This window comes from Microtus oregoni, unplaced genomic scaffold (assembly GCF_018167655.1).
Source record: "Microtus oregoni isolate MIOR12 unplaced genomic scaffold, Mior012 000010F_ref0000083, whole genome shotgun sequence".
In the NCBI taxonomy this organism is placed as follows: domain Eukaryota; kingdom Metazoa; phylum Chordata; class Mammalia; order Rodentia; family Cricetidae; genus Microtus; species Microtus oregoni.
The window spans coordinates 13,651,541-13,671,271 of NW_024543069.1; the positions used below are offsets into that span (position 1 = coordinate 13,651,541).

Genomic DNA, 19,731 nt, shown 5'->3' on the forward strand with positions numbered 1-19,731 from the left:
AGGAAATAGTCTGTATCTGTGCCATAGAAATTAACTATGGTTAAATCTAATCACAGCTATTTAAACCAACTTGAAAATTCATCAACTTAGCAACTCAAGTGTACAAGCCCGAGACAGCGACCACGAGACCACACAGGACAGATACAGGGCACTCCAGACTGCTGAGTCCTTCAGGCACCAACGTCCAAAGAAGCAGCTCACATCCACGTAATTCTATACTTTTAGGGACAATGTAACTTATGAATGAGAGGAAGCCAAGTGACAGAATGTAAGGGCCAGGCTTGTGTCAAGTACTTGGTGTGCACTAAACCCAGAAAGCATTACAGTTTCCGGCCATCATTTCAGAGGTACAGCACCTGAGGGTCGGAGAGGCTAAGTAACTAGACAAACATGACTGCTCCCTACCACCAAAACCAGGACTGGCAACATTCTCCTAGAATGCTAATAAGAAAATATAAACTGACTAGACCCTGACTATGGGTCACCAGCCAGACTGATGAAAACAGATGTTATAGGAATCAGTTAAAAGGACACCGGCCAGCTGCCATGCTGAACGCCAAAGAACCTCTAGCCTAGAGTCACACTGCTGGCAGCTGAGAGAGGCAGCCTTATGAAAATACCATGTCACATCAAACATAATGCTAATGAGAACCGTGGGGGGTCTTGTTTATCTCTAATTCATATATTCAATTTTATTTAATTTTTTATTTTTTGAGACAGGGTCTCAGTACGCTGCCCCGGGTAGTCTGGAACTCTAGAGATTCCCTGCCTCTATCTACACAGTGTGCAGGCAAAATACTAAGAAACCGCTCAAAAAAAGGCACGGATATGGGAATGATATTCTCGCAGTTCCACTTATTCAACGTTTAAACGAAGCGGATTTCCCCTTTAAGGTAATAAGTATAATTTTAAGAGAACCTAAGTCAATATGAATATTTAAGTACCTTCATGACATAATCTATGCTAATTATTAGCAACACAATCTGACTCTCCAAAAGCTGACTTCAGAAGCCCACGCTGTAGCCTGACTACTCAGACTAGAAGTCTATGGTAATTACAGGAGATGCAGCTAGAAGCTTATGAAACTTGATACTGCAGGCCCTGCAGAGTGCCTTCTGACTCACGAACTACACAGCCACTCTTTCCTGGACACCAGCCAAGGAACGTTTACCTCAGCACACGCGTGTACACACACACACACACACACACACACCCCCTAAAGGGCTAGTTCATAGATCAATGACTTATTCAAAGGAAAAGAAAAAGAAATATATCTTCAATTTCAAGAGAAAAAACATCTTGTTATCCTCTAGTTACTTCATATTGGAAGTAACAGGATGGGGTGAGAAATGCTATATTGCTTATTATTTCTTAAAAACCCACCTAGTCCAAAAAAGTCCTCACTCACAGGAAAACTTCAGTAGCACACAGCACAGTCCCCTTCTCAGAGCGTCACTACAACACACACAGCAGACTGCCCCCAAATCCTTCAACAATCTACCTTTTAAAAAAAGAGAAGGGGCTGGAGAAATGGTTTAGTAGTCGAGCACACGGCAGAGTTTGGCTCCCAGCATCCACAACTGCACAGAACTCCATCTCCGGGGGATCTGATGTGTCTGCACACACGTGTGCACAGACATACACATACATATAGTAAAGAGAGAGAGCCAGGAGTGGTGGTTCACACCCACTAAGGCTCATATTTGTAAGATCAGTGGGGTAGTGGAGGTCTGCGGGTACACTGTAAATTTCTTTTCTGATCCCAGTTAGTCCCCCAACTTTATAGCATGGTTTTTTCTGCCTCTCCACTCTGGATCATACTCCAGAGGAAGGGAGCTGAGGTGAGCTGAGGTCTGAGATGGGGAAAGTAAGGGCGGAGCACACCTGGAGCACTTTGCACCTTGCCCTGTGAGGCCCATTAGAGGGAAAGCGTATACCAATCTGTACATGAAACAGCCAGAGGCAGCTGAAGAACTCTAGAGGACCCACTGAGGCAAGGCTGGAAGACCCCTCCCTTGCCTCCTGAGTGCCCCACCCCGTACCTGCCCACCTGCCCAGCCTGGAGCCGGCGGGAGCCGGAGGGGATGCCCGGGCTTTTCTCCAGGAGGCCCCCGCCTACCCCGGGGCGGGGCCCGGGCTCCTAGCGGCAGAGCCACAGCCCAAACAGTTTCCTGCGCGAAGGAGGAAGAGGGAAGGAAGGCGCTGAGGATCACACACACCCAGCCCAGCTGCCGGCTTCTCCACCACCTCGGAGACCACGCGAGCCTCCGCACTCTGCATCCACTGCGAACCCCTTAAAAACCAGGGCAGCCCGCACTCGCTGGTCAAAAAGATGGAGATCCCAGCCACCCACTATGCCGCCTCCAGGGCCGCCTCGGTGGCGGAGAACTACATCAACTACCAGCAGGGGACCCCGCACAAGGTGTTCCAGGTGCAGACCGTCCAGCAGGCCAGCAAGGAGGTGAGTCCCGAGCCCCATCTAGGATCCGCTTGCTCCCCCGCTCTACGGCCGCGGCTCCGCCTCCCAAACTCGCATTCCTGCAGGGTCCCACGGACAAAGCCCCAAACCGTTTGCTTCCACCGTCCCGCAGAGAACCCCTGCGGCCAACCCACGCTGACACAGATTTTGTACGCACAAAATCTCCCTTTCCCGCGGTGAGACGAGATCTAGAGAGGAGGTGTTCTCAACAGTCTGGAAGCTGTCACTGTTTCTCAATCTGCTGGCTGTCTTGGCCAACAGAAGCTCATGGCCTCCAGACAACTCCCTAAACTTTCAAGGCAACTCTTCAGCCCTTACCCAAAAGGAAACCGTGAGAAACAAGCCCCTTGTAAGAGGACAAAAGCAGTGTGGGCTGTTGCCAGGCTCTGGCCACCCACATCCTGCCTTAGATGATGTGCAGCCCTGGCTGAAGCTGGGCTAAGGTTTAAGGACTCAGCCCCCTCCCGTCTCCCCTTCTCCCCCCACCCCCATCGGACACAATCTTAACTGTTCACAGGTTTTTTTTTTTTTTTTTTTTTTTGGCTGACAAGGAAAAGGGTTTTATTTTTGAAGCTGTACTAGATAATTAGGTGTAAATTTCAAGTTTATCTTTTTTATTTAAAAATGAACTATATCATAGGATATGTTGAAGTAGCATTTGGCAGATCAAGTCAAACAGCATGCATACACACTGGCTCTATCACCTGACAGTGATCTAGCTCTAATCAACTGTGTCGCTGGAGGGATGCTCTGGTACCCTGGGCTTTAGGATAAGCCTTTCCAAAGGTGTATCCCCTATCGCCTTTGTATCTGTGCACTTGCTGTCTATGCTTCCATCCATTTTCTACACTAATCCAGAATGGATCTGCTGGAGACTGCCAAACTGGATGCTAAACACTTGGCGACAGGGGCCTCTCTCAGGAAGTAAGGCTTGGGGGAGCGGGGAGGAGGTACAGCAATACACACATTCATGAAAACTGTCAGCATGAACCCATCGTGTTATGCTTATAAAGAAGCAAAGCCTAAGTGTATTTCCTCACACCAGCCACCTCCAGCCACGTAATAATGAGAAGGCCCCAACTGAAAAGATTTGATTTATTATATCATATCTTTTCTCCACTATATATATATTTTTTTTAATTTCAGGATATTCCAGGAAGAGGGCACAAGTATCACCTTAAATTTTCTGTGGAAGAAATTATCCAAAAAGTAAGTTAAATGCCCTGTCTCGTAAATACATTTTGATTGGAATATTCTAGATCATTCTGGCTGCAGGGTTTGATCTTGAGCTTTTACTATTGCTTCTGTGAAATTTCTGCGTATAAACGGCAGCATCTCTGCGGGCAAAGCCGTGTGAGACAGCGTACACTGCCTCGGTTCTTCTATTGAATTATTTAGAAAGTCAGTCATTTAAGTTCAGATAGATCACACATTCCAAACAGTCTGAACTTAGGCCTGGTATGATTGAATGAAGTAATTTACTCTCCAGTCATGATTGCTTTTCTTACGCCTGCCTTTTAACTGGGTATTCAAATTAAGTACGCTTAGGAATTTGGGAGCAATAGAATGGCCAACTGTGTGTGAGTCCACTAATCTTTCAGTAACAGGGCAGGAAAGTTTGAAAAATTTTATGCCTGTCAAATTATTAGAGGAATAAATTTAAAAGAGGGAACTGCAGCTTGCAGCACAGCCATCTTGAAACTGGGAGGTTCGCCCTTTCCAGGAGAACAACTCCAGGAACTCAGGAAATTCCCTGAAAGGCACTGAGCTGCTACTCTACCCCTTCCTTCTGGAGTGGGGAGAGGCCACTGTGTCTGCAGGGAAGGACAGGAGGCACACTCAGAAGGGACCAGTCCTGTGCTGTGAGGTCAGACTAAAGTGGTACCCACTAACAGTGGATACAGGCAGTCTCAGGGCCGGAACTCCCCACATCCTGAGACCTCACAATTGTGAGTAAATGTTTCTAACAGCAGGTAACAGTGAACTGCACAGCGGAAGTCCTTTACCTGCAGCCGGGACAAGGTGCTGCCCCAGAGGTCAGCTTCACTTTTGACGGAGAAATCGGCAAGAACCCGGATGAAGAAGATAACACATTTTATCAAAGGCTTATGTCTATGAAGGAACCACTACAAGCACAAAACATTCCAGGTACACGCATAAAGCACGGGAAACACGCTTGAGATGTACGATTACCCATGCTCAAAATTGCTTGATGCTAACTACGTCTAACTATGTTAAAACTGACTTTTACAAAAGTACTGATTTCTAGTCTAATCCACCAATAAAAAGAGGATCTGGAGTTTTACACACGCATGGCTTAATTTAGTTTTCACTCACATTATAGAACACTAGGAAGCATGACTAAGAATTTTGATTTTTAATCTAAAAAGGTTAATATTACATTCAGCATGTAAATGTTTCCTATACCAGACAGCTCTGGAAATGTGTCTCCACAAATGAAGCCAGTTCGCCACTTAGCCTGGGTCGCCTGTGGTTACATAATGTGGCAGAATTCGACCGAAGACACATGGTATAAGATGGCACAGATTCAAACGGTCAAGCAAGTGGTACGTTGTCTCTCTCTCTCTCTCTCTCTCCCTCTCTCTCTTTCTCTCTCTCCACAGTATATTATTACCATGCATATGGCATTTTCGCAAGTTACTGTTCTTAATCTTTTCTTAATCTTTCATGCCAAGGCAATCAGACTTAGTTACTTATGATGCGTTATTCAGATTCTTTTCCAGAGCAAAAGGGCTGTAGCTTTATTAGCATATGCTAGACAAAGACTCAGGTATATACTACACACATTTAATGAACCACCTTGTCTTTAATTTGCTGGGGGCCACTTTTTATATTACTCACAAATATAAAGGGGCACTTTGAAACTGTGAAGTTGTGAGTTAAAATTGGGCCTTTTTTGGGGGGGGGTTATTAAGTTCAATACAGAATATTTCCTTTTTAGCAACCTAAATAGTGTATTTGAATTGCTATTGTCAAGAACTACTGAACTAACTGCATATTTCCCTGCTGAATGGTGGTTCCCTGGCTACCGTGGTCTTTGAAAGCTTGGAGTAGTTCTGGCTGTTGCTTGGCTCGTGCATGATCCCTTTCTGTAATCCCTCAGTCAGAATGACGACCTCACATCGTATTACAAGCCTTCTGTTTCCTAGAGCCTAATACCATGGGTCTGTAGAAATGCATCTTCCAAGACCAGAAATACATATGAATAAATTCTTTAGTTTTCCTTTTAGAGATTACCTGGGGGATATTCAACTAGTAGCTGATGGGAAACAAGAAGTGTACTAAGAACACAAAGACAGTTTCCATAAACAGAGAAAGGGGCTTCCTGCTGCCTCTTTCGGTGTGCAGGCAACAGACTGCGGAAGAGCCCGAGCTGTGTCCCTGGGACCCTGGTAACCACTCCTGAGACACCATAACCGCTGGCAGGACAGCAGCTATGGCGCTCAGAGTGAGAGGCCAGACTACCAATACTGCAGCCTTTGAGGAACAGTGAGATGCTTTTCCACGGGCGTCTCAGACACCAACCTTGCTTACAACATTCCATCAACCCAGGCCAGGTACAGGCCGTAAAACCACAGTCATGACTTCTCAAGACACACCCAGAAACATACAAGCCTTTTTTTATGTGTATTTAAAAAAAAAAAAAGCAACCTGTGAGCCTTCACTATATTATGATTTTAAAAGTGAGAGTGGCGATTCTAGGTGTATGTTTATAAGCACTGTTAGCTGGGGAGCCCCACAAGAGCCTTGTGCTGCCCGCTGGAGTCTCAGCATGGCAAGGACAAGTTTAAGAAGCCCCAGTCTCACGGGCACAGCACATTTCTGATGATGGTTTTAGCCCACAGATGCAGGAGTTCTGTGTAGCTCACTGCACACATGCCTTTTCTTCCCGAAGTAACAGAGCACAGAACGAAGTGTAACTGTCAAAGCAGATAACTCAGGCATCACCTTTATTGGTGTCAGTTTTCTAAAGAACGCCGTGTGAGTGGCTTCTCTCCGCGGGCATTCCCACTGCCGTGGCTGACACTAAGGCTCCCTAGATAAGAAGCTACGGACAGGGATGCTCTAAGTAGCTGCCACGGCTTAGCAAGTGAGGAAACAAAAACACAAGTAATAAATACAAAATAATGATTTTTAAAATGTGATTTGAAAGTATTTGTTTATTCAAGATAAGAAAATATTTCTGTCAGGCTAAGTTGAAGGCAGTTATGAACTTCAAATTCATTTTTGGTTGTGAGCCTAGCCTTTAACGGCTGAGCCATCCCTCCAGGCCTCAAATTCATTTTTATAAATCAACATTAACTCAAAAATATTAAGATGTCATTTTGCCATAATATTATTTAAATGCTTTTTTTTTTTTTGGTCATAGCCAAGAAATGATGACTTCATTGAATTAGATTATACCATTCTACTCCACGACATTGCGTCACAGGTAATATACAACTTATCTTTATTTGATGCCACTTTGAAAATCAGTAATTCTTTTGTCACCACATGGTCACCTCGTGCCTTTGGACTCTACATAAAAGTTAATGAAAATGCAAGCAGGCACCAGGCTGAGGTGCGTCATCTCTGCAGCAACTGGCCTTGCTGCTGCTGTTCCTGATGAAGGCACTGTAAATATTGCCAACAAGTAGAAACCCAGTTATGTTTCCTAGTTTCCTAACAGCACTAACTGTCTTTACTTGCAGGAGATCATTCCCTGGCAAATGCAAGTTTTGTGGCATCCACAGTACGGCACAAAAGTCAAGCACAACAGCCGCCTCCCGAAGGACCTGGGGGCGGAGTAAACAGAGCCCCTAACGCCCAGATGAAATGGAAACGTTCCTAATGATGGGGATGACTGTCCTCACTGGCACCCAGCCTAATACCAAATGAATCCCACGGAGTCTCTCTGTTTGTCTTAGCTACAGCACCGAGCTGCACAGATTCCATAAGCAAGAGTATTACTACATAAAAGTGTCTTTCCAACAGTAACAATACTGTGTATATCCCCGAATAAAAAGCCCGCTTCAGTCTCATGGATCTGACTGCATTGTATACTTACGGCACAGGGGTGGTGATGGTCTCTCTAAAAGCCACTTTGGGCTTTCCTATGATGCAAGGGCAGCCATACTCTCTCTCCATTCTCTAAAATGAAGTGGGGGGGGAGGGTAACACTGTTTATATTTTATAAAGTAAAAGGAAGAAAAAAATACCTTAGCATTGTTCAATGAAATACAGAAAATAACTGAACAGTAAATTTTAAGTCATTTTAGTAACTGGCAAGAATCAGATGTGATAGTCTAATAACACAAACTGCCTTTACATATCTTACAAATATTCCAGTAAATTCCAGTTTTGACTCATTAATTTATATTCTTCCATTTGCTCTATCTGCATAATCTACTGTTGTGTCTCATATTAGCACATTCGCTGGAAAAACAAATCTTTTATCAGGGTTTGCTATCCTAACTGCAAAGACACAATCAGGCCACAATCTCCACCAGTGTTAGCTTTTATTTACATTTTGAGCATATTTACACTTGATCTAGGAAGAGGGTTTTTGTTTTGTTTTGTTTTAAGTCTGTATGGAACTAGCCTCCATGTTTTGTTTTGTTTTCTGGATTTTTCAGACAGGGTTTCTCTGTATGACAGCCCTGGCTATCCTGGAACTCACTCTGTAGCCCAGGCTGGCCTAGAACTCACAGAGATCTGCCTGCTCTGTCTCCCAAGTGCTAGGATTAAAGGTGTGCACCGTCCCCTATCTCCATGCTTTAATCTAATTAGGTGATTATTTGTGAGACAGGGCCTCTGTCACTCTGGCTGGAACTCACTCTGTAGCTCAGGCTGGCACTAACTCAGAAAGAGCCTAGCTTCTCACTCTGGAGTTCTGGGATTAAGGCTACCTTGCCCTGGCCTTCATGTTTATGTATATGTTTGTATCTGTATACATGAGCCACATGTGTGGTGTGCCAGGATAGGGGACTGTATCCACTGGAGCTGGAGCTAAAGGAGTTTGTGAGCCACTCAGCGTGGGTACTAGCGACCGGGTTCAAGTTCTCTGGAAGCACAGCAAGTGACTCTAACCACTGAGCCACCTCTCCGGTCCTCATGAAGCGAAGTCCCGGGAGGTAGGCACACAAACAGGCTGTCTCCCACAAGGCTTACTTTATCTGAACTGATAATCGACTGGGAATGGATGGGGGTCTTATTACAAATCCCACAGCCTAGATTATAGGAATCCATGATGTTTAACAAAGACTTGAATAAAAAAATGACTAATTTTTAACACAAGAAGGGAAACACTGCAGTGTGCCATGCGTGGATACAAACCATAGCAAAGCCTGGAGAAGCGCTATCAAATTAGTCAGTACCTTGAGCATCAGTTGGCTTTTTATCTTGATGACCTTGTGTTCCTATTAATTTTCCTGCCTTACCTTGCAGAGGTGTGATTATGGGATGAAGGCCACTCTGCCAGGTCAAAGCACACTTAGTAACAAAGGCAGCTGCACAGGGCTGCTCTGTGAACCATACCTGAGCATAGATTTCCAGGTGTAATTCTCCCATTCCAGATACAATTGTCTCCTTGCTCTCAGCGTCAAAATGGACTTTAAATGTGGGGTCCTCCCGTGTAAACCTGCCAATGCCTTTTGAAAACTTTTCCAGATCATTCTTTAAAAGAGGAAGAAAAGTTATTATAGGGTTAAGCATGAAAAACAACTGTATTTTTTTGAGATGTTACTGAATAAATCCATATATACTGGCAACTAAGAAATAAAGAGGGTCTATATCTAGTCCCACCCCAATCTTTTTGGAAAAAACCATGGCCACCACAGCCAAGACCAGGGCCCAGTCAGCGGAACAGGATTTTCTCTTCATACGAAAACAGAAAACAAGGGTCTAAGATTTTGCTCTCACTTCCCATCACACTGCCGAACTATCCATCTGTGAGAGCTGCCCGAGTGAAGGAAGCGCTGGACACTTCTGGATCTGCTATGTAATACAGTCAGTGTTACCAAGAGTCTTCCGTAGAATCAAGAGCATCTACTGCTCTGTGAAGAAGACGGACAGCAAAGGAAATAGCACATCGAGATGTTTCTGTTTCCAAACAACCTCCTCGGTCATCTGATATACCTTTGTACTTTGATGTAATTCCACATAGTGAGCAGCAGGCTAAGATGCCCACTTCCCTCAACTCTAGATAGGGAGCATCCTATGAGCTGTCAGAGTAGGCGCAACACAACCCAAGGGTCTTTCCAGGTGGAATAAAGCAGACAGGAGAGGAAAGTCATACTGCTGAGAGAAAGGCAGGAGAGAAGCAGGAATAAGACCCAACCCATTGCTACCAGCACTAAGCATGGTGGAGGAGGGAAGGGAACACTGGAGAGATGGCTCAGGGGTTAAGAGAACTTCCTGCTCTTCCAGAGGACCAGAGTTCAGTTTCCAGCACCCATGTCAGGGGCTCACAACCACCTATAACTCGAGCCCCGGTGGATCGAATGCCATTGACCTCTGCATGCATACAACCACAATAAATACATTCTAGCTAAAGATGACAGAAAGGGCCATAAGCCAGAAACAGGTGCACAGCCTCTGGAAGCTTGGAGCAACCCTGAGGAGGAAAGGAAATGGAAACCCCAATCATATACCCATAGGAGCCCAGTTCTCCCCATAAATGTGAGCAAGCAAGGAAAAAGTTTTTCCTAGAGCCTCCAGAAAAGAATACAACCCTGAGCTGGGAGCTTCACAGTCGGAGTTGAGTTCGAATCTCCAGAACCCATGTACCACTGGATCCGGTAGCATCATCCCGGTACTCCCATGGCCAGGTGAGTGGCAGAGACACGCGACTCACTGGAAGGTAGCCAGCCAGCTAGCCTGGTACACACGGGGTGAACAACAGAGAGACTCTCTCTCAAACTAGACGACAGGTGATAGCTGTCCTCTGACCTTCACTAACACATGCCTGCACTCACACTGAAAAGGATGGACACACATGCACACACACACACGCACACAAATACATCCCTACTTGATTAATTTAAACTGTAATGAATCATATTGGTCTCTAATCTACAGAACTATAAAATAAATACAATGGTGTAGTTTTACGTTTTGCAGTAGCAATAGAAAACGAACACACCCTGTATGAGAATTAGCAGCACCTTTAATCACACACACAGTTGGAGCTGTAACGCCTACTGCGCATACTATCTCAGATATAACTGCGATGTAAGCTTGCAGACAAAGGGTACGTAACTTATCGAGGCCACGCAGGTAACACGCACGAGGGCATCAGCTCCTAAACTGGTGCACCCAGTTAACTCTTGACTTTTCTCACATTAGCCACGCTCCCATTCGGTGAGGCACAGTTCCTGCTCACTATGACTTCATCAGGTGACTGGAACAAATTTACGTGTGAGAAGACACTCTGAAATGTTTTCACCCGATTCCCTTCTGCTATGGCAAGTTACTAACCGTGAGCTCTGAGTGTGAGACTGGAAGGCACAAAGACCTTTCATTCCTAACCTTGCTAGCAGCCTTAATAAAGAACTTGAAACAGAGCTCCTTTCAGAGAGGTAAGATGCGAGGGTCAGCCCCCACAAGATCCCGAGAAGATGGACTGTTTCCATGACTTTTGCTCCCTTGACTTTCTCCTTTCTATACTTTTCCAGTATAGATCTCAAAACAGACAAAGTAGCAGATGTTAATAATGTATCCTACAAGACAATTTACCCAAATATGTAAATGACAATTCTCAGATGGCAAGAAGTCTTAAAATATTCACTCAATCAATACACGAATGAATTAACTCCAACAAGGTAACTTAGGAACTAAGGAACTATGGCTCAGGATTGAACTGATTCCAATGGAGAGCAATATGAACGCAAGGCATTCAAGCAATCTTGGCTTTGTAGAAGGCCAAATGATACCAAACCTAATATATAACTCTAAAAACAGCACGTAAATTTAAAACCCTTAATATGAAATTATAGGTGAAGTTTCAAAAAGTTGCCTTATTAGCTTGTGGTATTATAATCAGACATCTCAAAACAACACAAGGTCCAGAAATACATGATAGCCCACTAAGTAGTGACAATGAAGTGTCATTACAACTTGAGACAAACACCTTCTCCCCGTTTCAGTAACCTAAGACTCCAAGAAGGTAGACTTGCTACTCAGAAGTCAATGCTATGGTTAAGAGTTGTCAAACTATTAAATGCCATCTGGTCCTTCAAATGCACTGAGGACTTATCAGGACCGATGAGTACCTTAAAAGGCCGATCTCAATACCAACAGAAGAAGGAGAAACCAGCTCAGTGCTGCTTCCCACAAGACGCCATGTCAACAAGGAGAATAACAAGAGAAAGCTCACATTCAGAGCAATCTGTTAAAGCTTAAACGCCTACCTTGTTAGAAGGCTTCATTGCTACTGAGATGACAGGTTCAGGAACGTGAATTGATTCCTAAAAAAAAAAAAAAAAAAAAAAAAAAAAACATTTTTTAGGAAAACATAAAATAACTAAAAGACAGTTTTATGATTCAGCAATTGGCATACTCCATTAACATCAAACCAAAAGGCAATCACTAGTCAACACCTCAGGCTGGACATTATGGGTCTTAGTCTGTTTTGTATTAAATAAAGTAAGAATGTAACATTAATAAACAAAGATGTATACTTACATGAACTCCTACCTCCCCAAATAACTTATCGACTTTATTGACCTAACTATTGAACATAATCACGACAAAGAAGTTGAGTAAATGGTGGCACAGCATATATTCCCATTGCCTGTTTTACATACCTGTTGCAGTCCTCCGATAAGTTAGGTTTTATTCATAATGAGGGAAACAGAAGGGGCTTCAGTCTTTATATACACATCTTATTTGATCAATGGCAGGTCTAAGAAGCAGAAACTATTCTCATGTCACAAGTCAAGTTACTGAAGGCTAGAAAGGAACAGGAAGTAACCTGGTCCTGGGCAGAAGTGAGGTTAACCAAGCCCCTTCCCTTCAGTGTCTAAGTGCACAATTCCCACAAGCAGCCGCTTCACAGTGCAATGGCAGGCATTGGCTTTGCACACAAGTGTTTTGTCTGTGTGTACATATGAGCACCAAGTTCATGCAGGAGCCCGGGATGGACAGAAGAGGGTGCTGGGTCCCCTGCAGCTGGAGCTAAGTAGCTGGGAGTCACCATATGGGTGCTGGGAACCCAGCCTGGTTCCTCTGCAAGAGCAGACGGATGCTTAGCCACTAAGTCATCTCCCCAGCTCATGACAAGCACTTACACGAGATCTAATCTAAAAGATAAAATGTCCTTATTGAGATCTTAAAATTGCAGATTTATGGGTTTTGAATGGCCTTATAATAATCTGTTAAACCCAGAATAATTTGTTGTTGTTATTATTTGTTTTATTTTTCTTTAAGACAGGGTTTGTTTGTAACAGCTCTGGCTGTCCTGCAACTCACTCTGTAGACCAGGCTGGCCTTGAACTCACAGAGATCCACCTGCCTCTGCCTCCCGAGTGCTGGGATTAAAGATGTGTGCCGCCACCACCTGGCACTAAGACACCTTCCACGCACAGACATGTTGCTATCCCCAAGTCTATTCTAAATATTATAGTCTGGCCTTATAGTTTTCTGGGCTACTGGAAGAGGTCACTCTCCGGTCCCTGATTTAGTAAAGCAGTGCTCTACTGGGAACATCCTGATAATAACAAGAATTAAAGTGGCATCCAGAGTGGGTAGCAGACCAGAGTAGAAGAGTTGGAGTTACATGCTCCAAGTTTTATCTAGAATGTAGAAATTTTCTTCCACATTAAAATTTTGTAAGATTGTTGAACGTTCTTACTAAGAAAAACCAGGTAAGTAGGCCCGCACAGAGCACTTATCTAGCTGACAGTCAGAGAGCTATAACCAACAAAGGTCACAAGGAACAGTTAATGCAAACCTTTGTAGCTGTTTTGTTGCATATAAAATACACTCCATATAAAATAGAAGCCTAAAATTCAAACGCTGCAGAGCTTTGCAGCTACAGGGCTCACCATAGAAAGACCACTGTTGTCTTTGTTCGTGAATGTGTCTCCACTTGCACAGTCGATACCAAACAATGCACAGATGTCCCCAGCGTATACTTCTTCAACATCCTAAATAAACACATAACGCAATTTATACCTGCGCATAAAATAAACCAGCTGCATGCAAACATACTACACATAAGAAGTGCAGAAATTCTTCCTGAATTCTACCAAGAATGAGCAAATCCAACACCAACAATCAATCATGCCAAGACGTGTTTTCAACAGTCTTTAACACGCTATCTATGGGAACAGACAAGATTTTACACTCAGTGGAAAACCCCAGAGCTAGGGCTTCTGTAAGTGGTCTGTTTTAAAGCAGGGGTGCGCTCTGCTGCCTCAGGGCAGTGAGACCCTGCAGGACCTACACGCAAGGGAGACTGCAAAGGAAGTTTGGTAAACAAAGGTAGAAGAATGGAAACCACTGGACTAAAAATATCTTTAATGTCTCACAGATGCAAGCATCACGAAAACACAGGAAAGCTAGGACAAAGCACCGCTGCCCCCAAGCTTCCGAGCTATTGTCCTTCCTCCTTCCCTGCTCATGGTTCATTCATAACAGCTGTGGGCTCAGTGGCTTTCTCTGATGACACACATTTGCCTGAAGAAATGTCGGTGACATTACTGACCCTGTAGCCTGCCCCTCGCTGACTATTGTGCAAAGCTGCCAAGTTTTCATCTTTCCAGAGACAAGAGGTCCGTCTTCTAAAAACTTCCCATTTTTACTTAAACCAATAGGCTGAGAATCACAGAGCCAGACTAGAGAGAGGCGTGGCTTCAGCACCCAGTGTAACTGCCGTGGCCTATCTATAAGGACGACAAAAGGCATATATAAATCAAAACCCAGACTTGAGAAGTTACAGATTTTCGGGTGGATTCTGGAAGCAATGCGGCCCTGCAAAAGTTTGCATTATGGATCCAGGCTGGCTTGTGATTCTGCCTTCAGTTCCTGACTGCACATACCCTCACTGCCATCATCTTTGCTGCTCTTGAGTCAAGTACTAAATCCCACGACAGACAGGAGTATAGGTCCGAATACTAACCGGTACCCTCACCCATGCTACCTTATTTCAGAAGGCAACGTCATCAAAACACGTGGAAAACTGTGAATTTACTATTCGTTTATCCCTAGGAGCTACCTTTCTAAATGCTTCTCATGCTTTTCCTCTCTCCCGACAGGGTCCCCTTATGTGTTTCGGGTTGGCCTTGTGATTCTGCCGTCGCTTCCCGAACACACAGCCGGCGTCTTTGCGGCTCCCGAGGACGGAGCCTGCGCTGAATCCCAGAGTCTCTTTTCCTGAACTATGGCCTCTGAGGAAGGAGACTAGCTTCTAGAGGGATAAACCAAGTCCTTACCACCTGCCAACCATTTCACCCACAGCAGGGTGCTATCAGTCACAACACAGCCGAGTACCGGGCCGGAAGCAGCGGCCCCGGTGGCGTACTTGCCTCCATCATGTCCGCGTGCATGCGCACCAGCCTCTGCACCCGCACCTTCTTTCCCGTCCTCGTGTTGTAGATGGTGTTGCCCTTCTTTAGTTCACCTTGGTAATTGCGGACGTACGTTAGCTGTCCGAAGCGGCCGGCCTAGACGTTGAGAGTACATTTTTACAAAAGAAATGTCAGAAAGAGAAAAGAATCAAAACAAATTCCAGCTATATTAACAACAAAGAGACAAAAACCGGAAAATAAAAGTATATGTCAAAAAATATATATACAAAAAAGGGTATCCAAGTTAAAAAAGAAAACCCGTTTTACTACAATTTTTAAGTAGCCAACTGCTTTTAAAAATTCAAATTTGTTAGTTTATATAAAAGTTTATATCAATAAGTACAACATCTTGACGTTAATAATAAAAAGATAAAAAAATATTTATTACATTTACAAAATAAGAAATACAGAGTCAAAGAAATGGCTCCGTGGTACCTGTTGCTTCTCCGAGTTCAGTTCCCAGCACCCATATCATGCAGCTCACAGCGCCTGTAACTCCAGCTCCCTCTTCTGACCTCCGTGGGCACCTCCACTCATACGCATACACCCTCATACACAAACACTAATCAAAAATAAATCTCACACAAAATAGAACTGTACTATGAATGTTGAGAAGCTATTCCCTTCACATCCCTGCCGATAGAGATGAGCCTGAGAGAGACCGAGGAAACTTAACACATGCATGACTCAGAGCTCAGAGAGGCCTATGGTTCACGAGCGCCCCCCAGTGGTTCGGAGCAGACACAGTTTCTGGGGAAAGAATTGGTGCCTTGGTGCTGCAGCCTGCCAGCTGGGCAGCTATTCCAGGGACATGGCTTTCAGGAAGCATCACCACCGGGTGGGGTTTTCGGTGCTGCAGAAGTCTAGGGGCCACCCATACTCCTCTGGCTGCCCCAGTAAACTCACTGGCTCACCAAGGCAGACTTAGGAGGAAGAATGTGCTTGGTCTGTCATTGAGCCCTGTTTGGATGAATAGATGCTTATTTATTCCCTCTTGAAAAGTCACTTGACAACCTCACGTAATGACTTCTTTTAAAAAGTGCAGTAAGAAAGGGAGAGAAAACAAAGAGCCATTTTGTAGGGAAGAGACCCGACAAACCCTACCTACGTCAGGTGATCAAGGTCATCCTAACAGTAAAACCCGTATGTTTGAGAGGTGTCAAGGATGACGTGTTCCCTGCAATCACCCATTACCCCAATCTAATCTTCACAGAAACATCAGAAAGTCTCAAACTGGAAAACATCCTAACACTTGTTAAAAGTATCAAGGACATGGGAAGCAAGGAAAAAAATTCTGAGACAGTTTACAGTCTTAGGCTTCCATCACTGTGGTAAACACAGCAGCTTGGGGAGAAAGGGTTTACTTCCACTCCGAGTTCCAGTACAGCCCAGCACTGAGACACATCAGGAAGGAACTAAGCAGGGCAGGCACCTGGAGGCAGGGGCTGAGGCAGAGGCCATGGCTGGGTGCCCCCATGGCTTACTCTGCCCGCTTTCTTATAGCTCCCGGGATCAACGGCCCAGGGGTGGCACTGCCCACATCAACCATCATTCAAGGCCAATCTGGTAGGATTATTTTCTCAGTTGAAGCTCCCTTTTCCAAAATGACTCTAGCTTATGTCAAGGTGACATAAAACTAGTTATGACAGGAGCCATGACAATCTATGTGCTAGCTGAATGGGATGCAAACAGAAAGGGGCTATACGCACTAACCATAGACACTTGAGTATGGGCTTTATTAATAGTAAATTAATATTTTCCATTCATTGCAATGTTTACTAAGAAGAAATGGATGAATGAATTCTCTGTACGAATATTTGTACTTTTTCTGTAAATCTAAAATATGTTCTTTTAAAATTTATAAACTTCCCATAAACTTCAAAACTAGGTCAGCATCTCGGCTGGGGCAATGGCTAAGCAGTGAAGAACATTGTTTTGCCCTTGCAGAGGATCTGAGTTCAGTTTCCAGCACCCACATGGTGACTGACAACTGACTGTAACTCCAGCTCCAGAGGACCAACGCCTTCTTAGACCTCCATGGCACTGCACACAAGACGGTACACAGACATATGCAGACAGAACACTTACACACGTAAACTAAAATAAATCAGCATCTTAATTTTTAAAGTCTAAATAATATTGCACTGTAAAGACACACTGCAGGTTACCTACACAAACTACAGTCTGAACATCTCCAGCTGTCTCTATGTCTCTCTTTTAAAAACAGAGCTAGGCTGAGCCCCTTCATAAGTGACTCAGGATAAATTTTTTTCTAAAAGTGGGCCCACTTTTGCCTATAATAATGTCCAATACCTATATAATTTTAAACCAATTGTAACATATTTACTTAACATGCTATTCTTCCAACAATTTATAACTATTCTAAATGGAAATACCAGGGTAAAACTATGTAGAGTATGGTTTCTGTAAAACTTTACATTTTAAAACTGCAAAGAGTTAACCTCATCTAAAAACAAGGAACTACCGACTTACCTACCGCTCAAGGTTCTGACCACCCTTATCTCCTCTACTTTCCTAAGCATTTCACAAGGGCATACAGAGTCAATTTTATAACCGGGTTAAAAATCTAGCAAAGTAAAGCTATAGACCGTGGTAGATAGGTCAGATAGCAACTTACCTCCAGTTTAAAAGCCAGGCCCACAAACGGGTGGGAATTGTCTCTTTGGGAGTTCATTAAGATTTTGGTCTTCTCTTTTGAGTCACTTTAAATGAAAGAAATATAAAGCTATAAAACATAATACATGGTATGCCTTTGTGTGTGTTGTGTACCTGTGGTAGTATGTACACATGTGTGTGTGTGCATGTATCAGCGTGCATGCATGGAGGCCAGGGGTGACGTCAATTGTCCTGCTCCATCAATCTCAGCCATCAATCTTTCTAAGACGACATCTCTTGCTGAACCTGCCACGGGGCTGGCGGCCAGCTCGCCCCAGTGATCCTCCTGTCTCCACACAGTCCCCTCCCACCAGCACGCCATCCAACACGGCTTCTTACACAGCCTTCACTTAGGCAGCAAGCATCTCACCCACTGAGCCAACTGCCAAGCCCCTGAATATTTCACCCATATCAGTTTGCTCTTATCAAAGAGAAAAAGCACATGTTTGCTGACAGTTTCTGAATACACACCACGTTTCACTGAAAAGTTCAGTCAGAGTAAGTCCTGCAGGCTTTGTACTACACAGACAGGACCAGCGCAGACTCAAACGCTGGACCTCTTAGAGAGCACACAGAGTAATATCCGGAAGAGCCTTAAGAAGGTTTCTTTCCTTGTTGCTGCTTTACATTGTATTTTATGCATATGTATGTAGAGCTCGGAGGATAACTTCTCTGAGATGGTGCTCTCCTTCCACCAGGTGAGTCCCAGAATTAAACCGAGGTCATGAAGCTTGGTGGCAGACACCTTTACCTGATGTGCTATCTCCCTGGCCTGAGTTTCATTTTTTTAAGTTAAAAAATTCTATAACTGAAAATAAATGACAGCAAATGAATAAAAATTAATATTATAAACCTTGAGGGATAATAGAACAAATTATACTTTAAAAAATTTATTTATTATATATACAGTGTTCTGCCTGTATGTTTGCCTGCTCACCAGAAGAGGGCACCAGATCTCATTATAAATGGTTGTGAGCCACCACATGGTTGCTGGGAACTTTAGGACCTCCGGAAGAGCAGCCAAGACTCTTAACCTCTGAGCCATCTCTCCAGCCCACAAATCATACTTCTAAGTCATAAATGATACAGGAACTTACATAGTAAATATTTTCCTGTATATCAAAATTGATATCCAACTAAAAATGGTGATTTTTATGAAGAAAGAAAATCATAAAAATAAATGAAAGACCAATCCTTAAACCTCTTCATCGTGCATAAGTGTTAAAGCATCTTTTCATAAAGCACACTGCGCGTAGCCGTACTCACTCCTGGTTGAGTATGGCGTAGTTCTGGACCTCAGATGGGTTGGGAAGGTATTCTAGGACAGCGTCCAGGAGAGGCTGGACTCCTTTGTTCTTTAGAGCACTTCCCAGGAACACTGGAGTGAAGGATCTGCTCAAGGTGGCTCTTCGGATCGCCAGCTACAGAACACAGAGAGTAGAGAACGATTCCTGTTACTACAACAGCCTAGGCGTCAGGTCAGTTATGAACACACGACATGAAATGATACTCCGGAGTGCTGGTTCCAGGGAAGGAAAAGAGAACATCTCAGGAACTCAGTCAAGATGCTGAAAAATGGAGAAAACTGCTTCTCTTAGGGCCAAGTAGTGATTTACGGAATAATTACATTTCGGTAGTCTTAAAATGTTCCTTTTCACTTGGTACTAAAATATATATATACATATGTTTTAATAATATATATACATATTTGTATATTAGACACATAGAATACTGTAAACTCTATGTTAATAACGTGTAAGAGGAAGAATACACACACACACACACACACACACACACACACACACACACACACAGAGCTAGGTGTGGTAGCGTACGCTATTAATCCCAGTACTCGGAAGCAGGGGCAGGTGTATCTCTCTGAGTCAAAGCCATCCATCCAGGCAAGTTTACACAGTAAGAGCCTGTCTCAAAAACAAAACAAACAAACAAAAGCAAGAATCAAATACCTGGATTTATGAGAAACTAGCATGATTTAGAAAGGGGTAG

At 43.9% G+C, this 19,731-nt stretch overlaps 2 protein-coding genes across 2 annotated transcripts in view; one reads left to right on the top strand and one right to left on the bottom strand.

Annotated features, from left to right (window-relative positions):
- Gfm1 (G elongation factor mitochondrial 1) overlaps window positions 1–19,731 on the bottom strand; it is a 42,564-nt gene that overhangs the window by 9,261 nt on the left and 13,572 nt on the right. Inside the window, exons 7-13 of the mRNA XM_041659295.1 lie at window positions 18,991–19,145; window positions 17,687–17,771; window positions 15,007–15,144; window positions 13,525–13,626; window positions 11,890–11,946; window positions 9,017–9,154; window positions 7,548–7,630 (exon numbers count right to left, since the gene is read on the bottom strand). Coding sequence (XP_041515229.1) covers window positions 7,548–7,630; window positions 9,017–9,154; window positions 11,890–11,946; window positions 13,525–13,626; window positions 15,007–15,144; window positions 17,687–17,771; window positions 18,991–19,145 — 758 coding nt within the window. The remainder of the gene's footprint in view (window positions 1–7,547; window positions 7,631–9,016; window positions 9,155–11,889; window positions 11,947–13,524; window positions 13,627–15,006; window positions 15,145–17,686; window positions 17,772–18,990; window positions 19,146–19,731) is intronic.
- Lxn (latexin) lies at window positions 1,917–7,516 on the top strand. Its single transcript, XM_041659296.1, has 6 exons — window positions 1,917–2,461; window positions 3,626–3,688; window positions 4,450–4,627; window positions 4,910–5,046; window positions 6,870–6,932; window positions 7,192–7,516. Exons 1-6 carry the CDS (start codon window positions 2,333–2,335, stop codon window positions 7,288–7,290), a joined length of 669 nt encoding a protein of 222 aa, XP_041515230.1. The 5' UTR covers window positions 1,917–2,332; the 3' UTR covers window positions 7,291–7,516.

What these genes read in the sequence shown, in the direction of transcription:
- Lxn (XM_041659296.1), top strand. Translation starts at nt 2,333, where the DNA reads ATGGAGATCCCAGCCACCCACTATGCCGCCTCCAGGGCCGCCTCGGTG. An exon ending in TGGAAGAAATTATCCAAAAA is followed by an intron (nt 3,689 to 4,449) that starts GTAAGTTAAATG and finishes TGTTTCTAACAG; the next exon opens with CAGGTAACAGTGAACTGCAC. An exon ending in TCCACGACATTGCGTCACAG is followed by an intron (nt 6,933 to 7,191) that starts GTAATATACAAC and finishes CTTTACTTGCAG; the next exon opens with GAGATCATTCCCTGGCAAAT.